Genomic DNA, 19,913 nt, shown 5'->3' with positions numbered 1-19,913 from the left:
GCAAAAATCGACTGAGATGTATTTACTACAACCATTATCCTTTCAAATAAACTCGTATAGACGAAAACAAATCTGTCAAAACGTTGAATACAGGGGCCAAAATAAGGCCTTACCGAACCTACCTTTCAATACTACACAATATATATAAAGATCAAGAATGAATTTGCATAACGGAAAAATGGCGGGAAAATTTTCCCGCACTCTTTCCCTTTATAAGCAGTGAAAAAATATCTCAAAAGAGATTCTTCAGGATAAACTTAAATAGTTTTTTGGTAGTTTTCTAGATGTATGAATATATTTTAGGCAAAAATGACTTAATTGGGGAAATGATGTGCCACCCAATGCCTGATTCTTACACAGATAGGTACCTTTAAAAATGCTTATATACCCATTAGGGCAAGGCAAGAAGTTAAATGAATTCTATTAACAGTGTACATGTATACTTATAAACATATGAGCCTTGGCCTACATGAACCTCATTTTCCCAATTGATTGTTGTAAAATGTTTGCAATGCGAACTGATATGGTTTTTTTTATCTTTTAAGATAGCAATTGAGCAGTTATTTGATTTACATCAGTCGCTAGAAAAATAAATTTTTTATCCTTGATTTTTTTTCATGGAAATTTTGTCCTATTATTCTATTATCGCTTATTTACAGGATCAATAGCCACACGTCCGGTCCTGTCTTATATATAATGATCCTCTCCATCCCACAAAAATAATCTAATCAAAATTAGACCTACAATGTATCAATTGTTCATTCGGCCACTACATGTAGGACTAATTTTAACCATCTTAACCGAGGAGCTCGACAACTTTGGCAGAAGTTTGAGGATCAAGGAGTACTTCGGCTTTCAAAGAGAGTGAGAATGAAAATGAGAGTGATTCGGACAAAGAAATAACTATCGATTTTTAGGAAAAAAAGTGAGGGGGTCTCTCAAAAAACGAGAACTTAACTTAGAATCTTAACTTAGATAATGTAAAATCTTACCTGATTAGAACTGATAGAGTGAACACAGACAGTCATGACAACTTAAATTGACAACAGGTGAGCGCCTTGCTCTACAAGACCTAAGAACAGATGAAGAAATCTTAATAAAGCTTACAAAGGCAGTGCAATAGTGGTCATGGACAAATCCGCCTACATTCAGGAAGCCGAGAGTCAACTTAAAGACGACCGTTTTTATACTAAATTAAAAGAAGACCCCACTCAAACATTTGCTGTCGAAATCAAAACTGAATTAAACAGAATATACGAAAATGACCACATCGACTTGGAAACACTTGAATATTTTAAATCTAAAAACCAAAAACCTGGTCGATTCTATCTACTTCCAAAGATCCACAAAGTCAACAATCCAGGTAGGCCAAGAGTCCAAATATGACCTTAGTCACTATGGACGTTACCTTATTCTATATCAACATTCCTCATTCTGACGGCATCGAAGCTTGCAGAGAAATGTGGGAATCTCGGAAGGTCAAACATCCACCTACTGACTGCCTAGTCACATTGCTTACAATGGTTTTAAAAAAGAATAATTTTACTTTTAATGGAGACCATTATTTACAAATTAATGGCACAGCTATGTGCACCAAAATGGCACTAAATTATGCTAACATTTTCATTGGAAAGTTTGAAAAAGAACTTCTTGAATACTAGTATTCGATTGAAAAGCCTCTGCCCTGGTATAGGTTTATTGATGACGTGGGCATGAAGTGGATACATGACGAAGAAGAGCGGAACAATTTCATTACCCATCTATCAAGTTCACTCATGAAACATTCCTCGATACCTACCTCCAGCACATTATCAGAGGGTGAGCTGTTCACAGACCTATACTTAAAACGAACTAACACCCACCAATACTTTATGCCTAAAAGCTGTCATTCATCGCATTTGACTAACAGTATACCATTTAGTGAAGCTTTTAGACTAAGCGAATTTGTTCCTACGATAAATCCTTAAAGAGGCGTTTGCAACTAAAAAAAAACAATTTAAGAAGGGGTATAAGAATAGCACCATCAAAAATCCACACTATCAAAAATCCTTCCTGAGCCACCTATGGTTGCTTTCAGACAGCAGTTTGTGTAATATGTCAGTACGGGCAGACATATCTAAGCCCAGCTTATCTCCCGGTACAAGTCGATCCTGTGGTGACAAAAGATGTAAATGCTGCAAACAGATGCACCAATCATCAACATTTTCTGGTACGGTCACGGGGAAACGTTACAAAATATTTTTGTCGCTGCAAGAATGCAAATGTGATTTATTTACATCGCTGTTCCGTCTGTGGCTTCCAATATATCGGCGAATCCAAATAACCTTTTCACAAACGTTTAAATGGACACATGAGCGACCTTACAAAAAAAACCCTTACTTCCAATAAGTCAACATTTCAGGTTACCAAACCACAATCTTGAAGATTTCAACAAACTGCAAATCCTAATTGTGGAACAGAATATTATCTGGAGCGATACACAGAGGTTGAAGCGGGAAAGGTTTGGGATAAAAGAATTCCGTGCCTTACATCCACACGGAGCAAATTAAAAAAAACATTAAGTTCTTCCATGCTTGTATTATTTATTTTCTTTACAGTCTAGTTATTTTTTTACAATTAAAGTTCAAGATCATCTCTTGAATTTCAGTGTTATACTTTCGACAATAATTCTATTACGTTACAGGTATTCACTTGATGATGCAGTGAGTTATATGTCCCTTCATGTATTTACTTCACATAAGTTGATAAGAATTACTAGACCGGTTTTACGTAAATTCTGTAGTCTAAAAAAAACAAGAAACAAGTAAAGTGATGATAATAGAAATTAATGATATGTACATATATTTTTATCAAAGTTAACCGCCTCTATCCCAGTTATCACACTTATAACGAATACAGAAACAGAAGTGTTCGCCGGGGAAAAACGGCACAATCGATGTTTTCTTTGCCCGTATATTAGATTTATTATTGAATTAATTGATTGTAAGATAATGGGAATTTCAAAAAATGTCAAATGCTTTGTTTATTTGTAAGCTATATCCAAGAAAAGAAATCGTTGTGACGGGAAGGACTCGCCGCGCATGTGTCATGTCTGTCTTCCAACGTTTAGCTTGCGCTAGTCCCCTTAACTGCATTACATGTGAATGTATACATACGAATGACGCGGTGAAATTATCACCAAATATGCTTGCAAAACGGAGATCATTCGATAAAGGGTTCATATATTTTGAAGCTCATAGGTGAAAACTTCTCCTAAACCTTTCTATGAGTTGAAAGAAAATTTGGTGATAAGAAACAAAATATCATTTTTTACAACTATATATATCGGATGACTGTCAAAGTTTTCTCTAGTTGGGTTCGTGCATATCATTTTTTTTCTTTTTTGTATATATAAAAGTTACTAGTTATTATCTTAATTATTCTGATTTGTTTTTCTCCGAAAGGTTTAAGCACTCTATCTAATGTGGTTCAATGTATTTTCTATGTGTAGGATAGTTTTCTCAATTTTGTTTCAGCGGCAGCCAGTTATACAAATTTTATTTGAAAATCTAGATTAAGTAATGGGGAAAATGCAAATGTATTGAATCACAGTTTATTTTCTGTCCATGGCTGGATCATGTTCCTGGTGTATCGGTAGGGTAAGCATCCTCTGCATTTCTAGAAACGCCAGCCGAGTTGCTCATAAGATGTCAAGCCCAAGTAGACGAACAAGGAAAGGAAAACAATGACACGGTTAACAAATCAGTTTTCATGGTGCAAATGGAAACACAGTAACAATCCACCACTTCATGATGACGGCCATAAATCTTCTGTAGTGAATACTGATGACTTCAATCTTGTAGCAACACAACTTTTTCCGGAAGACTAATTGTAAGAGTTCTAGCACAGTACAAAAAGTTCACGTTGTTACAGTTAGCTCTGCCATAACGTATGAGTTGTGATATGAAAACTCCATACGCAGGTGCTGAAGGGATGTTGCCGCAGACGGAAGGGAAGTTGACAATACGGAATGAGAAGTCATCGCGTTCGTCGTATAGTTTTGTCAATAGTTTTCCTTTACCGTCGATTTCTAAGTGTAGGTCAAGATATGAGGCTAACTTCACAGTGTCTGTAGTATCCTTTACCTCAAGTTCTTTGGGGTAGATGCGACGTATCAAATTCACAAAATTAGGATGTTTAAAAATAATACGTCATCTATATAGCGGAAACTGAGATTAAAGGATTTAGCTAAATGATATTCTTTCTTTCGGATCAGATCAGCTATAAAGTCAGCCTCATAAGAGTGAAGGAAAAGGTCAGGATGTAGAGGAGCACAATATGTTCCCATTGGAATGCCGACCGTTTGTTGAAAACCGCGTCCATCACACAGGACAAATATGTTGTCGATTAAAAATTCCAGCATTTTGTAAACATCTTCTGTATATTTGAAAGATGATTTGGAATTATTTCTTACAAAGTATGAGGAATCTCTGCCAAGAACTATATATTTGTATCTAGGTGTACCATCTTGGTTTTTTTTTTTTTTTTTGAAAAAATAACAACGATGTATAATGTTTTTAAGTCGGGATTTTAACTGAGTATGGGGAATAGAAGTATACAGTGTTGAAAAATCATAGGTTTTAATGCAATTTTATTCTGATGATAGTCTTGAACTGATTGATTCCAAAAGATCTTTCGAATTTATCAGGATCCACACTGAATTAATACCACTACGGGAGTAACAAGTGTTGTGGTAGGACTGAAGACCCTCTTTGACAGCTGTGAATAAAGAAGTTAGAAGTTTTGAAAGAGGTTTGGTGGTACATTTTGCAGATCCAGCTATGTAATGTTGTTTGTATGGATTCTTGTGGAGTTTAAGAATCCAGTACATAGATCGTAAATCACAATCATCGTCGTCGAAATTAGCACTTTGCAAGAGTTATCGTTCTTCATTTTGTTCGATTTGGTTGTTTTTATTGAGAGATTGATGTATGATTTTATCAAAAATACAGATCTGATTATGGAAAGGACAACTGTTACATATGTAGATTGAAAGTGCATTGTTTCTGCGGTAGGTTTTTCTTCACCATGAATCACTTTAATATTGAGAGTGTCTGAATTTTATATGGACTGGTACTGAAAACCTTCAAGATTGATTATTTCCTGTTACAAGTATCAAACAATGCTATCTTACATCATGTCAATGAACATCTATATACAGTGGCTAATCTTTTTACCAATACTCATCTGAGTCTGCTGAATAGTTTTGGAAGAGTTGCACTTACATATTGATCATGATATGTGGACAGAAAGACAAGACAGTTCCTGTATACCACCAAAGTTTGTTGGAAGAGTTGCACTTACAGATTGATCATGATATGTGGACAGAAAGACAAGACAGTTCCTGTATACCACCAAAGTTTGTTGGAAGAGTTGCACTTACAGATTGATCATGATATGTGGACAGAAAGACAAGACAGTTCCTGTATACCACCAAAGTTAGATACAATAGTAAGTTTTCTAGAAAAGCAGAGGACGCTTACCCTACCGGTACACCTAGTCCATGCTACCAGTTTTTAGTGGAGTCCGAGTTGCTCATTTACTTTTGTTACTTTGTATGTATTATTTTAGTTACTTTATGTTCTTTGTTGTGCATGTCTGTTTTCTATGTCTTGTCTTTGTCCCTGAATTTCATTCTTTTGATTACCGCTATAACCTTGATTCCCTTGATTACTCTTACAGAATCATTTTGGATACAAAATCTTGAAATCAATATATACATAAAGGACAGTAACTCAAACAAAATTTATCAACCAATGGGAATAAAAAATGTAACATATTGATATATATAGTTCATATATCACAAATAAAAGTTTAGTTACAGAAATACAAATAAAATGAAAGAAAACTGTTTGGTACTCACAGATAAACCAACAGAGGAAAAGCCCACCTTAGTTCTCTTTTGTGTAGCCGGTATACAGTACGCAGTACACAGAGACTTGAAGTGTATCAGTGTTAATGGCAATAACTTTATGATAAAAGTTTCACTAAAACTTTCTTTGAGCTACTCTTAAAGTGGGGCCAACATACATCATCTAATCACAAGAATAATTAATTGTTTATCAGTTTTAGATTACTTGTTTCCCAGTATTTGTCTCAACCCATGAAAAAATAGCCATTTACAAGGCTGCCAAGCTTTTAAGACATAAATGCATGAGATCTGGCAAAAATTTTGAAAGAACAAAGGAAACTGCTGCCAGATCAGCTTCAAAATATTTGAGTCTTGTCAGGTCTGCATTTATTGGCAGGCCAACATTTAATGACAGACCTGCATTTATTGACAGGCCAGCATTTATTGACTGGCCTGCATTTATTTGCAAGCCCTTACACAAGACTGAACAGTACAATTCACATTTTTGTGAAAACTGTGTCATACTAGTATTGAAGTTAATAGATAGCATTATAAGATATCATACAATAATAGGACACTCAGCTAGTGACAAAACAAGAGCCCAGGAGCCTGAATCGCTCACCTGGTTCATTTTTTTGGCCTTTCAAGAGTATTATCTACATGGAGTTGTCCTATATCTTTGACCAAAATTAGGCTTTTGTAGGCCTAATCAAAGGATCATTTCATAAATTTCATCAAATGAAATTTTTTTTCTCTATCTATTAAAGTTTCAAGATATTGGCTAAAGAACTGCAAAAAATCATTTTTTGCCTGCCAATGGCAATAACTCTAACAAGAAATCATTCAACAATTTTGACTCAAAAAAGACCATTGTAAGCCTTATCATTAGGATCATTTCAACATTTGAAAGGTTTTTTTATTATCTCTTATAGTTTTCATTATATTGGTTGAAAATTGCAGAAGATATCATTTTTGGCCCTTCAATGGCAATAACCCAAGTTTTGACTCAAATGGACTTTTGTATGACTTATCATAAGGATCATTTCATCAATTGAAAGTTTTTTTTTCTATCTTTTATAGTTTTCAAGATATTTGCAGAATATTGGAAAAAAGGTCATTTTCCTCCTTCCAAGGTCAATAACTCAAACAAAAGTATCCAGATAACTTTGACCCAATTCAGGTTTTATTCTCTGAAGTTAACTATGTGACTTACTGTAAACATGGCAAATGTAACATACCCTATAACAAATTATCAAAACATACAAATTGAATACTTGTATCATAAGTTTATTATACATATAATTTAATTATGAAAAGTGAAGAAGAGATGAAATCCAATGATATAAATTGGCCATTTGGAAAATTACTAGTGTAAAAAATAATCTCAAAATCAAAATGGTACATAATAAGAAAAACTGTGAGCAAAGCTTGGTAGAGGATACTCTATTACCCATACACAAGTATGATCAAAATGTAAACACAGTTGTCAAACAAAATATTGATGTTGCTTAAGTCTAAAATGAAATCCTGTGATAGTTATATTTCAAAAAGCTGTAATTTGCTATACTGAAAAAGGCGTGTACCAACAAATGCCATAACCGCTACATACTGCCCACTTTCAGAGATAAATGAACAGGTTTTCATGTCCTACCTCAACAAATGTGTTAGGTGAATATGTTAATCTTATTTTAAAGAGTAAAACATGACTAATTTATTTTCTTACAGACTGACAACAAACATTGTCTCCTTAATTTGTTTTCTGAAAATAAAAAAATTACAGACAGTTTAAATGAAAGAAGATGCTTTGCAAATTGCAGGTAGTAAATAAATTAGATATAGTACATGTAAATGTATACTTCATATTTCTTCAGTTTGTAAAAACTGTTTACACCTTTTCAACCATACTATACACTCTGTCCATTTGTCTGAAGGACACTGGATATTGATATCCTCAATAAACTTTTCCAGTTTTTTGTATCGTTCCAGAATATCAAACTGGCAGACATGATGGATTTTTCTCAAACAGACTGGACAAAAGAACAATGGTTGGTTCATGGCTTCGGCCATTGACAAACTTTCATTCATGTGGCAGTGGAAAAACTCACAATGTTCCATACCAAACAGATGACCTATCTCATGACTAGATACCTAAAATAAACAATAAAGTGCCTGAACATCATATATACTTTTCTAATATCTATCTTTATCGGTACTTTTTCCTTTGATCTTGTTGACAGATATGAGAATTCTCTAGCTCTGATACATGACAAGATTTTAAAAAATATCCGACAAAACATTTGAAGTGATTGTGATGTCATCATACCTTCTTACGATTTTTGAATAAAAATGACACCATACACCAACAGTACGTAAAGACATTTGTTTGTGAGACGAAGTAGTTTAAAATAACTATATGTACAGTAAAAACACTTAAAATGCAATAATTGGTTCACTGATAAACTGAATATTAATTACTATGGATTTTGATAAAGACAATATCATGTGGAATATCTTACATGTGGCCAGGTGCTCGTCAAGATAGAGAAATTCTTTTGATAATTAAATTACATAGGCCATCCATGTACATGTATATTTGTAAAATCTAAAATCTGTTGAATTTTCATTCCAAAAATTTTTTTTTTTAAATCTAGTCATATATAAATATAAATATATATACCTTTAGGAGTTTCCATAAAACATCAATGGATATTTCAGTGATGTCTTTTGGATTTGATGGGTCAAATGTGGATGGCGGAAATCGACCAAAACTGAATACACCTGATTGATGACGACATGATGCTTCACCCAAGGCAAAGTTATATTTCTCTTCTGGGTACAGGTCAGTCCATGTAAAACCCATGATACAGTAGCCATCTTTTGGCATTATTGTTTGTAATGGTTCAAAGAAGTCCGTGACTAGGTATTGTAGTTGTTCTGTCAGTATATGGCACCTTTCTGTAATATTCCACTTTGTTTCCTCCAAATCAATATCATCAAGCCATTTAACATCCATTCCAAGGAACATTATTTTCAGAAATTCTTGTATAAAATCAAATAAACTATAATCTGTTTTGTTTATATTGATTCTGAAATCATTCACAAAATCAGGGAATTGGTTAATCTTCAGTAGATAAATGGTTTTTTGAGGTTGAAAAAATAGTTTCTGTAAAAATTCAAAATTGATATTAGCACGCCACTGCACATATGTTTGAAAGAAAAAGAGCTTCTTTGTTCTAGGCTTAGGTATGAATAGTAATTCAACTTCATGATTCTGATGTAGTGAGGAATTAGATGATTGAAGAGTAACATTTTCTCCACATTGTTTACCTATTACACATTGTTTGAAATCACCTTTGCGTGTCTCTTTGTCATCCTCATTAGTTGCTTTGATAGGTTTAATGGTCTGTTCTAAATACTTTTCAGCAAGACTAAAGAACTTTCTCTCTCCAAGTGTCTTCCCACTTAATTTTCCGATTAGGAAGACAGAATCTGATGACTGTGCTGAATACCATGATCCCATTTCAGTAGTTAATGACTCTTACACCTACAGAATCAAATAAACATTTGAAGTGCATAGGTTATAATGACAAAGCTACTCACAATTATTTGCTTATTTGCACTTGTGGCCTGTTTATCAATTGTAGATCTAAGCCCCAATGTAAAATAGATGTCTATAGGCTTGACAATTTTCAAATGATTTGGATTTACATGACAGCCAAATCAACTCTTTTAATGTACAGATTACAGAAATATGAACCCCATGAACATTAGGTTACATAAGAACATATTGAATTGCCAATAATGGGCCAACAACAAAAAATGGCTCTAAGTTCAACATACATGCTATAATGTAGGATATATATATATATACACTGTGTAATAGTTCTGATTTGTCTTAGGCACATACCATTTTCTTCTTGAGAGGGTTGGGGGGGGGGGGTGAAATTATATGTTACAAGAATTTGTTTGCAAAGTGAAGCACAAAAATAATTAATTTTTTCAGCAGCAGCTGGAGTTCAACAATTTTATTTGACAATCTACATTGTTAATTATAAGTAATGGAAAAAAATATTGAATCATAATTTTTTATGTCCTTGGCCAAGTTAAAAAAAAATTGTTTGCTCAAATATGGAATAATTTTATTTTTTCAAAAATAACACCAGCCCCCTACCCCCTGGCCACCCTCAGTATAAAAATGGTTGGTGCCTTATGCTACAAAAAGGAGCCATATGGCATGTGAAATAAACTAAGATTTGATTGGAGAAAGCAGATATTTCTTTAGTCTTGTACACATGTATTGGGTTTCACCTGCACAATTTCAATACACATAGAAACAATGTGCAAAGTTTGAATAGTAGTGAGCACAAAGTGAGTTTAACAACAATGTGTGTGTACTTGCAAATGTCATTCTTGAAATTGTCCCCAGTGACAGTTATCAACCAAACCAGATTTAATTCTGTAGTCAGCAGTAACAGTCTTAACAGGGAAGTTTTGTAGCAAGAAAATATCAAATTGACACTTACAAAAATGTATAGATACCAATAAATGAACATAGATAAGCATTAATTTTTACATTGAAAATTATAAAATTTCATACCTTTTAACAAATATTCTCAGCACGCATTCAAATGAACACTCCTATAGTGCATTTAAAAGAATGCTCCCATCATGCATTTTTAAATAACAAAGCTACATGTACTAGGGTGCGTTTACACAAACACTTCAATTGTGCTTTGATCATACGTTTACATGAACACTTCTATTGTGCTTTATTAGTGTGTTTACACGAACACTTCTATTGTGCTTTTATCGTGCATTTAAACGAATACAAAATGATGTGTAAAGGCACGGTAAATGTGAATGCTTCAAGGAGTGCATCATGAATCAGATCAGCTAAAACTTAAAAAAGATAGAGCTGAAGCTGTTTGTACCATTAAAATAGTAATTCAAGAATGTGAAACCTCACGGTGTTTGCCTACAACATACATGTATTATTGGTCCTTTAATTTACTGAATATTGATTTACTTTCCATATTACGAAAAAGGGACTTCAAAGAGACAAAACTGTAAAGGACGGGCTTCCACTGACACTGTATATGGAAATTTAACTGTTCATGTTTTTCAAATTACCTGTTGTTGATATGGACATTTTATTTGGAATCAGTCAATTTTCTGCACTTCAAGATGATTTACTTCCTTGTTTCAACCACCTGGCAACATGTAAACTTCCGGTATGAAAAGTAAAGTTTCAAATCGTTTAACAAAACGAAAACGCACTGAATAATTATTAATTTAAATGAAACAGGTCTGTTTTATTTAAATTCTATATAATTTACATATTTACTATACAATCATCTTAAATTTGTTCATCTTTTGCAAATTAAGAAAACAAAATTAAACAACAACGTTGAATTTGAAGTTTCGTTTCGTGATTGCATCTGCTTTTTTGCAAGACTTGGACGTGAAATGCCAACTCTGTGAGTTTTCGATCTTTAATCCTAGTTCATGGTAAAAAAACTTTTTTTTCAGAATTCATGTAACAATTTGATATAGTTGACAATGTATCATAATGATATTGCATCTCTATTTTGAACTAGTAGTACGTGATTCTCGTATTTGTGTGTGTTTTTTTTTGGCTTGTAAATCTTGGCCACAAATATTTGGGAATTTGGTACGAGTTTAGAGTTGTATATTATACAAGTAACTGAGTTTTTATTGAAACATTCAGTACAGACAATCATTGGGTCTTAAATAGTCAAGCCATGTCCGAGTGATAATGTACAAGAAAAATGATGACATTCCAACATTTTGAATGCTTTACATCTTGTATTGTTTATATCAATATTTAATAATACAAGGAATTTTGTTTGGAAAAGAACATTTTCTACAGGTTTATAGACAGTGAGCCAGAAGAAAATATGGGAACAAATGGTAGGCATTCCAATGAGAACAAATTGTGCTCATCACCTGCAGACCCATTCCTTCACTCTTATGAGGCTGACTTTATAGCTGATCTAATCCAAAAGAAGGAACATCTTTTAGCTATATCCTTTAATCTCAATTTCTGCTACGTAGATTACATATTACTTTAAACAATCCTAGTTTTGGGAATTTGATACATTACATCTACCCCAAAGAACTTCAGATAAAGGATACTGTAGACACTGTGAAGTCAGTCTCATATCTTGACCTACACTTAGTGATTGATGATAAAGGAAGACTATTGACCAAACTACATGTACATGACAAACACAATGACTTTTCATTCTGTATTGTCAACTTTTCTTTCATCTGTGGCAACATCCCTTCAGCACCCGCGTTTGGAGTTTTCATATAACAACGTGTACATTATGCCAGAGCTCGCTGTATTTAATTACACAGACTTTTTGTGTTGCGCTAGACTTGTTACAGTTAAGCTTCTAGAACAGAGTTATGTTGAAGTAATCACTACAAAAGTTTAATGTTGATCATCATGAACTTGTGGATCCTTATGATGTACCGGTACCCATTTGCACCATGAAAACTGATTTGTTCAGCGTGTCATAGTTTTGGTTTCCTCTTGGTCTACCCTGGAGTTGACTTTTTATGACAACTCGGTGTTTCTAGAAAAGCAAAGAATGCTTACCTTATCGGTGCACCTGATCTATGCTCTCAGTTTTTAGTGGAGATTGAGTTGCTCATTTACTTCTGTTACTTTGATTATATTATTTTGTTTATTTATGTTCTCCGTTTTGTGTGTCTGATTTTCATGTCTGGTCTTTGTACCTGGATAACATTCTTTTGATTTCCATTAGAATCTTGGTTCCCTTGAAGGTACATGTACCTGGATTGTAAAGTTTTTAGAGAAAAAAGTTGGGTGATTTTTACATGTTTTTGGCAGCAAGTTGGCCTGACAAAAGTATCATATTACTTAAGAAATAAATATGTGTAAGTTTAAGATTGTTCTTAACTTTGATTGAAAAAACTACAATCAAAGTTTGGTTGTTTTTGGATGTCACAAACATTTAAAAATAATAATTTGAAGTCTTTTTTGTTCAAGTGTTATTGGGTCAGGTCCTATAAATACCCTCATCAACATACATGTACATGTACACATACATTTCATCCATTTTCTTTCATCAATTCTTTAATTTCTAAGTGTTTTAGACACTTCCTGATGGGATAATCATTGTTAATTGGATTTAATTTATTCTGTCTTTAGGTAAGTCTTTTTCTGAATGTGTCACATGGTTAGACAGGGATGTGAAGCTTGTATGTAGCCATGTGCACATGGCCATATGTGTTTACCTTTGACCAGATGAGGAGAGTTTTGATTGGCTCAATAATATTTACATTTGATTGACACCTCCCATGAGGATATTGTCAGTCATGGTCGTCTGGTCTAATTACCGTTAATTGCCTTCAGTCTTAAATTGGTCATGGTCAGTTAACTCTGACCAGGTGCCAAAATAATTTGATAATTGGAGAAAATATCCCTTGCTGATAAACTTCCTGTCAATTTTATTATACAAAACTTAGGCACCAAGAAAATCACCAATTGGTTATTTTTGTCACCAGAACAAATAAAAAATTGCAAATTGTGACATTGGCGAAGCCCAGCGCGACCCCTGATGTCTGTAGAATTAGGGGAATTAAGGATTGCCTCTGATATGTGAAGGTTGTTATGGTTACAGAGTGTCTTGAATTCAGTCTCAAAGGTGCTGTAGAATATCCTGATCAAATCCTTCTTAATTTTGAACTCTCAGCCCAATGAAAATTGTGTTTGGGCCTTATCTTTTTACAGAGAATTCTTCGTGTTAAACATTCAGATTTTCTCTTTTACTAATTTTTGGAAGTAGGGTTTCTAGACTGAAAATTTCAAGTAAATTTCTTGTTTTACATAAATTTGCACATGCATACATGTATATCAAAGAGCTCAAATTTATAAGCTCTCAGTCTGAAATTACATGTATAATGAGGGATTTTTTTCTTACAGGACATTCATGCTTTAAATTCTTTTTAAAGTAAACTTCAATTGACTTGTCAATCAAATAACTGACATTTCCATAGGACAATGAAATTAGACAGATTAATCTTCAGTTCAGGATTACTAATCTTCACAGATTAAACAGTATAGATCAAAAAACAAGAGCTTATCTTCAAGGAATATGATAAAAAAAGATAAAGTTGTTGCTGTGCATGTACTTAGTAAGAATTTAAATTCAGTTATAAATGTTCTATATAGAAATAAGAATTACAAAATACAATGTATTAATATTAAGTGGAGTAATTATTGTTCTCATGAACTGAAGGTAATCAAGTTTTTCTTCAGTAGTTTTATGATGAGTTCTCAGAATAGGAAAAACTATATTCCTGCATGCTTGTATTGAAGTACCAGTTGAATTAAAAATTGATGATCCTCAAACAATACATACATTGTACAATTACTTACTGACTATACATGTATATATGAAATATTTTTAGTATACTTTAGGAAGTAAAAGATTTAAGGAGTTACAAATGTATATAAAGCTAGCCAAAAGCTAATTTCAAGTTTTTCATAAAATAAAAATCTATGGATATAAAGTTCACTTTCCAATGGAAAGTCAAAATTCATATACCGACCTCTTTTTGGCAAAAATTCACTAACCAAAGGTGGTTGGTACCCATTATTAAAATTTTAGAGCTTAACATTTATTCTGTCTGTAGTAAATATATCATTTTTATGAACCTTCTCTATTGTACACGTATGTCTGACCATCTGTCCACATATTGTGAGAGTACTCAAAATCATGTTAAGGGTATTTAGTTAGTGCGAGAACTTTTATTCAAGGATATCAATTTTTGTGAATTGCAGACAAATTGTTGGTATGTGGATACTTAAATTCATGGTTTGACTTTTCCCGCAGCTTAAATAAACAGAAAATATGTATTTTTTCATGAATTTAATTTCATGGTTTGAGTCAACCATGAAATCCACGAAAATTGGTTTCCCATGGATATAAATATTTTCTCAGTATAAAATGTTTGTCTTGATTAACACTAGTTTACATGTGAAGAAAAAAAATCTACATGAAACATTTGCTATGTATATATTCTTATTATTAATTATGTCAACTAGTCCTCCAACCCAAATAAAGGGAAAACTAAATCTACTAAAAATTTCATATTTAGTTTAGAATGAAATTAAATACCCACCCTAATAAGTTGGCCAGACTAAAACACCCAAACAAATAAGGTTTTGTTCTTTAAAATTTGATGATGAATATTTTAATCCATATGACCTGAAAGTATAAAGTCCTATTGTTATAGTGTAGGATCGACCCTTTAAATGTTCACTCACATTCTCCCATTGGTTTTCAATATGGTATGAAGTTATACAATGAAGGCCTGTTTTTAGTTTGGGATGTTTTTAAACAATCATTTTCTGTTTTAATTATGATGTATGTTATGGGGAGGCATTCAAAGGATCATGAAATCTGGTTTTAAGAAAAAGGTTTTAATCCTTCTAATACATGTGTCTTTTACAACAGATTTTTTCTATAATAATTTAAAACCTTCTTTAAATTTATTTTTAGGTACAAAATATTAATCTGATGTCACATTGTTTGTTTCATAGTTTCATGAATGATGTAGTGAAAATATTTGATTTCCCCCCAAACTGTGAAAGTTTAAAACCTTTATTAAATGCTTTACAGCATGTTATGGGACATTTGGTGATATACTTATGGATCTTATATTTGTGGACTTAATCAATTATTTGAGAATGTAAGTTTGTACCATATCAGTGTACACCATTGTTACTTTATTGACTCTTTTTATATTGAAGTTATTATTCATTAAACTTATTGATGTTAGCTATATATTTATTAAAGAATTCCCATTTTGGTATGCGCTTCAAAGCTTTTTAATGATTTTTTTTGTGGTCCCTGTTATGATTTATGAATTAGTGACTTGGTTCTAAGCGATGCAACAATTGTTAATTCAATGGACTTTATGAATGTTTTTTTTCTCTTTAAAATGTGATTCACACCATATATATATTATGTTTATGGTAAGTCATATTTTCTCGTCAAAATTCAGGAACTACATGTATAGAACACTTCATAAATTGATTACTAATTATACTTTGAATTTTTTTGTTATTTCTCAAATGCCAGAATAAAGATTACTGTGAAAGTACTATAATTCGTGGATACCTATTTTCCTGGATTAGAGAAGACACACAAGTTCATGGATCCTTGAATTCATGGTTTTGAGGTTTTCAGTATACACGTCAATGGGATTCTCCTTTTCGTTGCTAAATTTCGTGGTTTGGCCTACCCACGAAAGCCACGAAAATTTGGTACTCCAAAAACAATAGTACTTAATCAGTAATAATTAACAAATCAATCATATAACTTTATTGCCATTAAACATACATAATAATTATGTTTGTGACAAAGCAACAACAACAAAAACCAAACATCAATAATTTGTAATTATGGTGTTGAAATAAATTAGTTTTGAAAAAAGAAAATCTCACTTGAATAAGTAAAATCTTGAAGGAGCAAATTGAATATTAGAGTGAACACAAAAAATAATAGTACCAGTATATTAAGTCAAAGAATCAAAAACACATGATTGGGAATGTAAATGTTTTAGAATATAGTTGAATGGACCAATTTAGAAATTTAACTCCATCCACACCAAGAATACCAGCAATCCCTGAATGCCATAAAAGTCTCCCACATGAGATAGTGTCAATGGTTGAGAATCTCCCAAATGAGGTATTGTCAATGGGTAATAATCTCCCAAATGAGGTATTGTCAGTGGGTGAGAATCTCCCAAATTAGGTATTGTCAATGGATGAGAATCTCCCAAATGAACTGTCAAACGTTAACAGTTATGTCAGCCTTGTATTGAATAAGTTGTTTTTGTGTGTACATATCTACATGTATGACAATAGTATTTTTTAATTCTAGGTATCCCATTTGTGTAAAACTAAAGATTTATTGTTACATGCAGTGGTATTACTAATATATTTTGTTTTTCCATGTTGTAGCCCCTAATTACTAGAACAATAATATTACACTTACATGTAGCATAAACTAATGCTAAACAGGTCCATACTTAATCATTTTTTTTTAAATTGAATTTACAATTTCATTTTAGGATGCAACATGGACTGGAAAAGTTTGTAGATCTATTTAGTCAGAATGTGAAAATGTGAAAATGTGCTGATATAGTCCTTAAAACATGCCGCAAATTAGAACATACTGTCGTATAAAACCTACGGCTGACTATTACCCAGAATTTGAGGTAACGAGTGATATTCTGAGTTTACAAGTACCAGAGTTACTGCGAGACTACAATAATCCTAAGGCTAATAATAGAACAAAAATACACCATGAGTTTCATTTCAACTACATCTTTAAGAACATTGCAACACAGGAAGAGGTCTTCAATACGGCAGCTAAAGATATTGTTACTGGTAAGTAGATTTATTGGAAAATGTGAAGCTTTGTTTATAAGTTGATAAGTATAATGTAATACCATATGGTTATTCCTATTCTGTAGAATTAACCCCTGAATCATAAGCATGAGTGACTGGAAAAATATTAACTTGGAACATGCACACATCAGTTGAAAAATGCAAAGTTGGCAGATTTTGAATGCACAGTGATTTTTAGTGTGCATAAATGTAAAGAAAATTTTTCAGACAAATAACTATTTTAATGTCTTATTTGCCTATCGTATGACTTTAAAAAGTGACTCTACAGGACACTTTAACCAACCATTGATCCCTTCAAATTGATTTGCAAAAATGTTTGTTACAGTCAGGTATAAATTAAGTTTCCTCATTCATCACCAAACAATATCGTACATTTGAAAAAAACTTGAAAAAAAAAAAGTCAGAGATAAACCTCACAAAAAAATACAATTTCAGACAGTACTAACATATATAAAAGAAATTTCATATTAAATACATGTATCTGCCACTCTGTTACAGGATTTCTGGATGGATATAATGGGACTATATTTGCTTATGGTCAGACAGGAACAGGGAAGACATTTACTGTAGAGGGATACAGCAAACAGTACAATATGAGAGGATTAGAGCCTAGGTAATTCCTCTCTGCAGGGTTTCAGATGTATAAGTTCTGTATATGTTTAGGACCAGTATTTTCACAAAATCTTTCAAAAACCATACACTTTTCAGATATGAAACTCTATTAAAAACATAGAAATACCATATGATTTTCATATAGTCAGAAATATATGTTTTTCATGGTGGTCTTTAACATCTGAAAAAAATATGATAAACATACATTTTTCAGATGTTTTAAAAACATGTGAAAAATATATGTTTCAATTTTTCCTATGTAGGCTGTAAAACCTTTGAGACACAGAATATTTTATTTAGCTTTGGCAGTTGAGTTGTAATATTTGTAGAAACAAGATATTTATATAATTATTTGATTTATACATCGTTATGGGAGATAACTCTAACTTATTAATATAACTGAACCAAGAGTTTAATTTCAGAAGTCTTAAAAAAAAATGGGAATGATATATACATGTATACTCCTTTTTGAAAAATTTGTCTTATTTTGATGTGTTTTATTTTTTGTTCTTACATGCATGAAGTTGTTATTTGGTCATTTTCACTTTGAATGTGTAATTTTCTATTTGATGTACCAGTACATACATGTATTACCTAAAATAGTCATTTTTACCACCGAACTCTATTTAACTCATTGAACTGAATAATGATTTGTTAACATGAATAATATGATACATACTACACCTAACTTTAGACACACAACTTGGATTTTCCATCTTTCACTTCTTTTTCCAATAACAAGAAAATTCCTTGATAGTTTGTTTCTAAAAGAAACATGAATTTGTATAGTAAAACTGGTTTAAACTGATAAATAATCTGGAAATTTGTCTTATCTAAACATCATTCTGAAATTGTTTAAACCAGCCATTACTTGAGGTTTCCATTTATATTAAACCTGAATAAACCTGCATAAACAGAACTACTGCCTGAACTTAGCAAGACCTTCAATCCTAAATGCTTCAGGTACTTTTTTTGTCAGAAAGATTTCATTGTATATTCTCATAAATTATCTTGCTGTTTTTAGAGCACTATCAATGATATTCCAACAGCTTGAGAAGCGAACAGACGAGGAAATAAATGTGCACATATCTTACATGGAAATTTACCAAGAAGTGGGGTTTGATTTGTTAAACCCAAATACCAAACAAGTCACACCAAATACACCATTCCCAAGGGTAAGATATTGTCTGATGTCCAGCAAGTCACACCAAATACACCATTCCCAAGGGTAAGATATTGTCTGATGTCCAGCAAATTACACCAAATACACCATTCCCAAGAATAAGTTATTGTCTGATGTCAAACATGTCACACCAAGTACATCATTCCCAAAGGTAAGTTATTGTCTGATGTGTAGCAAGTCACACCAAATACACCATTCCCAAGGGTAAGATATTGTCTGATGTCCAGCAAGTTACACCAAATACACCATTCCCAAGAATAAGTTATTGTCTGATGTCAAACATGTCACACCAAATACACCATTCTCAAGGGTAAGTTATTGTCTGATGTCAAACATGTCACAGTAAATACACCATTCTCAAGGGTAAGTTATTGTCTGATGTCAAGCAAGTCACACCAAATACACCATTCCCAAGGGTAAGATATTGTCTGATGTCCAGCAAGTTACGCCAAATACACCATTCCCAAGGATAAGTTATTGTCTGATGTCAAACAAGTCACACCAAATACACCATTCTCAAGGGTAAGTTATTGTCTGATGTCAAACATGTCACACCAAATACACCATTCCCAAAGGTAAGTTCTTGCCTGATGTCAAACAAGTCACACCAAATACACCATTCCCAAGGGTAAGATATTGTCTGATGTCCAGCAAGTTACACCAAATACACCATTCCCAAGGATAAGTTATTGTCTGATGTCAAGCAAGTCACACTAAATGCACCATATCGGCTTATTCTAGTACACCATTCCCAA

At 32.7% G+C, this 19,913-nt stretch overlaps 2 protein-coding genes across 6 annotated transcripts in view; one reads left to right on the top strand and one right to left on the bottom strand.

Annotated features, from left to right (window-relative positions):
- Positions 1–5,765: 5,765 nt before the first annotated feature.
- On the bottom strand, positions 5,766–11,122 carry LOC148609566 (archaemetzincin-2-like). Of its 2 annotated transcripts, none has more exons than XM_088596483.1 (3): positions 11,021–11,122; positions 8,568–9,434; positions 5,766–8,038 (listed from the first exon to the last, which is right to left on the bottom strand). In XM_088596483.1, the coding sequence occupies exons 2-3, from the start codon at positions 9,408–9,410 to the stop codon at positions 7,748–7,750; spliced, it is 1,134 nt and encodes a 377-aa protein (XP_088452609.1). In that variant the 5' UTR covers positions 9,411–9,434; positions 11,021–11,122; the 3' UTR covers positions 5,766–7,747. The 2 variants fall into 2 exon arrangements, with proteins under 2 accessions (XP_088452609.1, XP_088452610.1); XM_088596484.1 differs by lacking the exon at positions 11,021–11,122 and adding an exon at positions 10,488–10,531.
- A 163-nt stretch (positions 11,123–11,285) lies between these two features.
- The window catches only part of LOC148609565 (uncharacterized), a 38,429-nt gene continuing 29,801 nt past the window's right edge, over positions 11,286–19,913 (top strand). Inside the window, exons 1-5 of one of the 4 annotated variants that reach the window (XM_088596478.1) lie at positions 15,295–15,365; positions 15,568–15,637; positions 17,024–17,342; positions 17,862–17,976; positions 19,000–19,150. In XM_088596478.1, the coding sequence (XP_088452604.1) occupies positions 17,108–17,342; positions 17,862–17,976; positions 19,000–19,150 (501 nt within the window). In that variant the 5' untranslated portion in view covers positions 15,295–15,365; positions 15,568–15,637; positions 17,024–17,107. Of the gene's footprint in view, positions 11,399–15,294; positions 15,366–15,567; positions 15,638–17,023; positions 17,343–17,861; positions 17,977–18,999; positions 19,151–19,913 lie in introns of those variants that run through there. The other 3 variants (XM_088596479.1, XM_088596480.1, XM_088596481.1) reach the window with 3 other exon arrangements.

Source organism: Perna viridis, chromosome 8, assembly GCF_037379345.1.
Source record: "Perna viridis isolate PV_CMFRI_1.1 ecotype Kerala chromosome 8, ASM3737934v1, whole genome shotgun sequence".
NCBI lineage: Eukaryota > Metazoa > Mollusca > Bivalvia > Mytilida > Mytilidae > Perna > Perna viridis.
Note: the sequence above shows the minus strand (reverse complement) of the source record. Positions and strands in the feature narration are given on the sequence as shown.

Coding starts and splice junctions, on each gene's coding strand:
- LOC148609566 (XM_088596483.1), bottom strand. CDS start 9,410: ATGGGATCATGGTATTCAGCACAGTCATCAGATTCTGTCTTCCTAATC. Junction 8,039..8,567: donor TTTTATGGAAACTCCTAAAG/GTATATATATTT, acceptor TGTTTATTTTAG/GTATCTAGTCATGAGATAGG.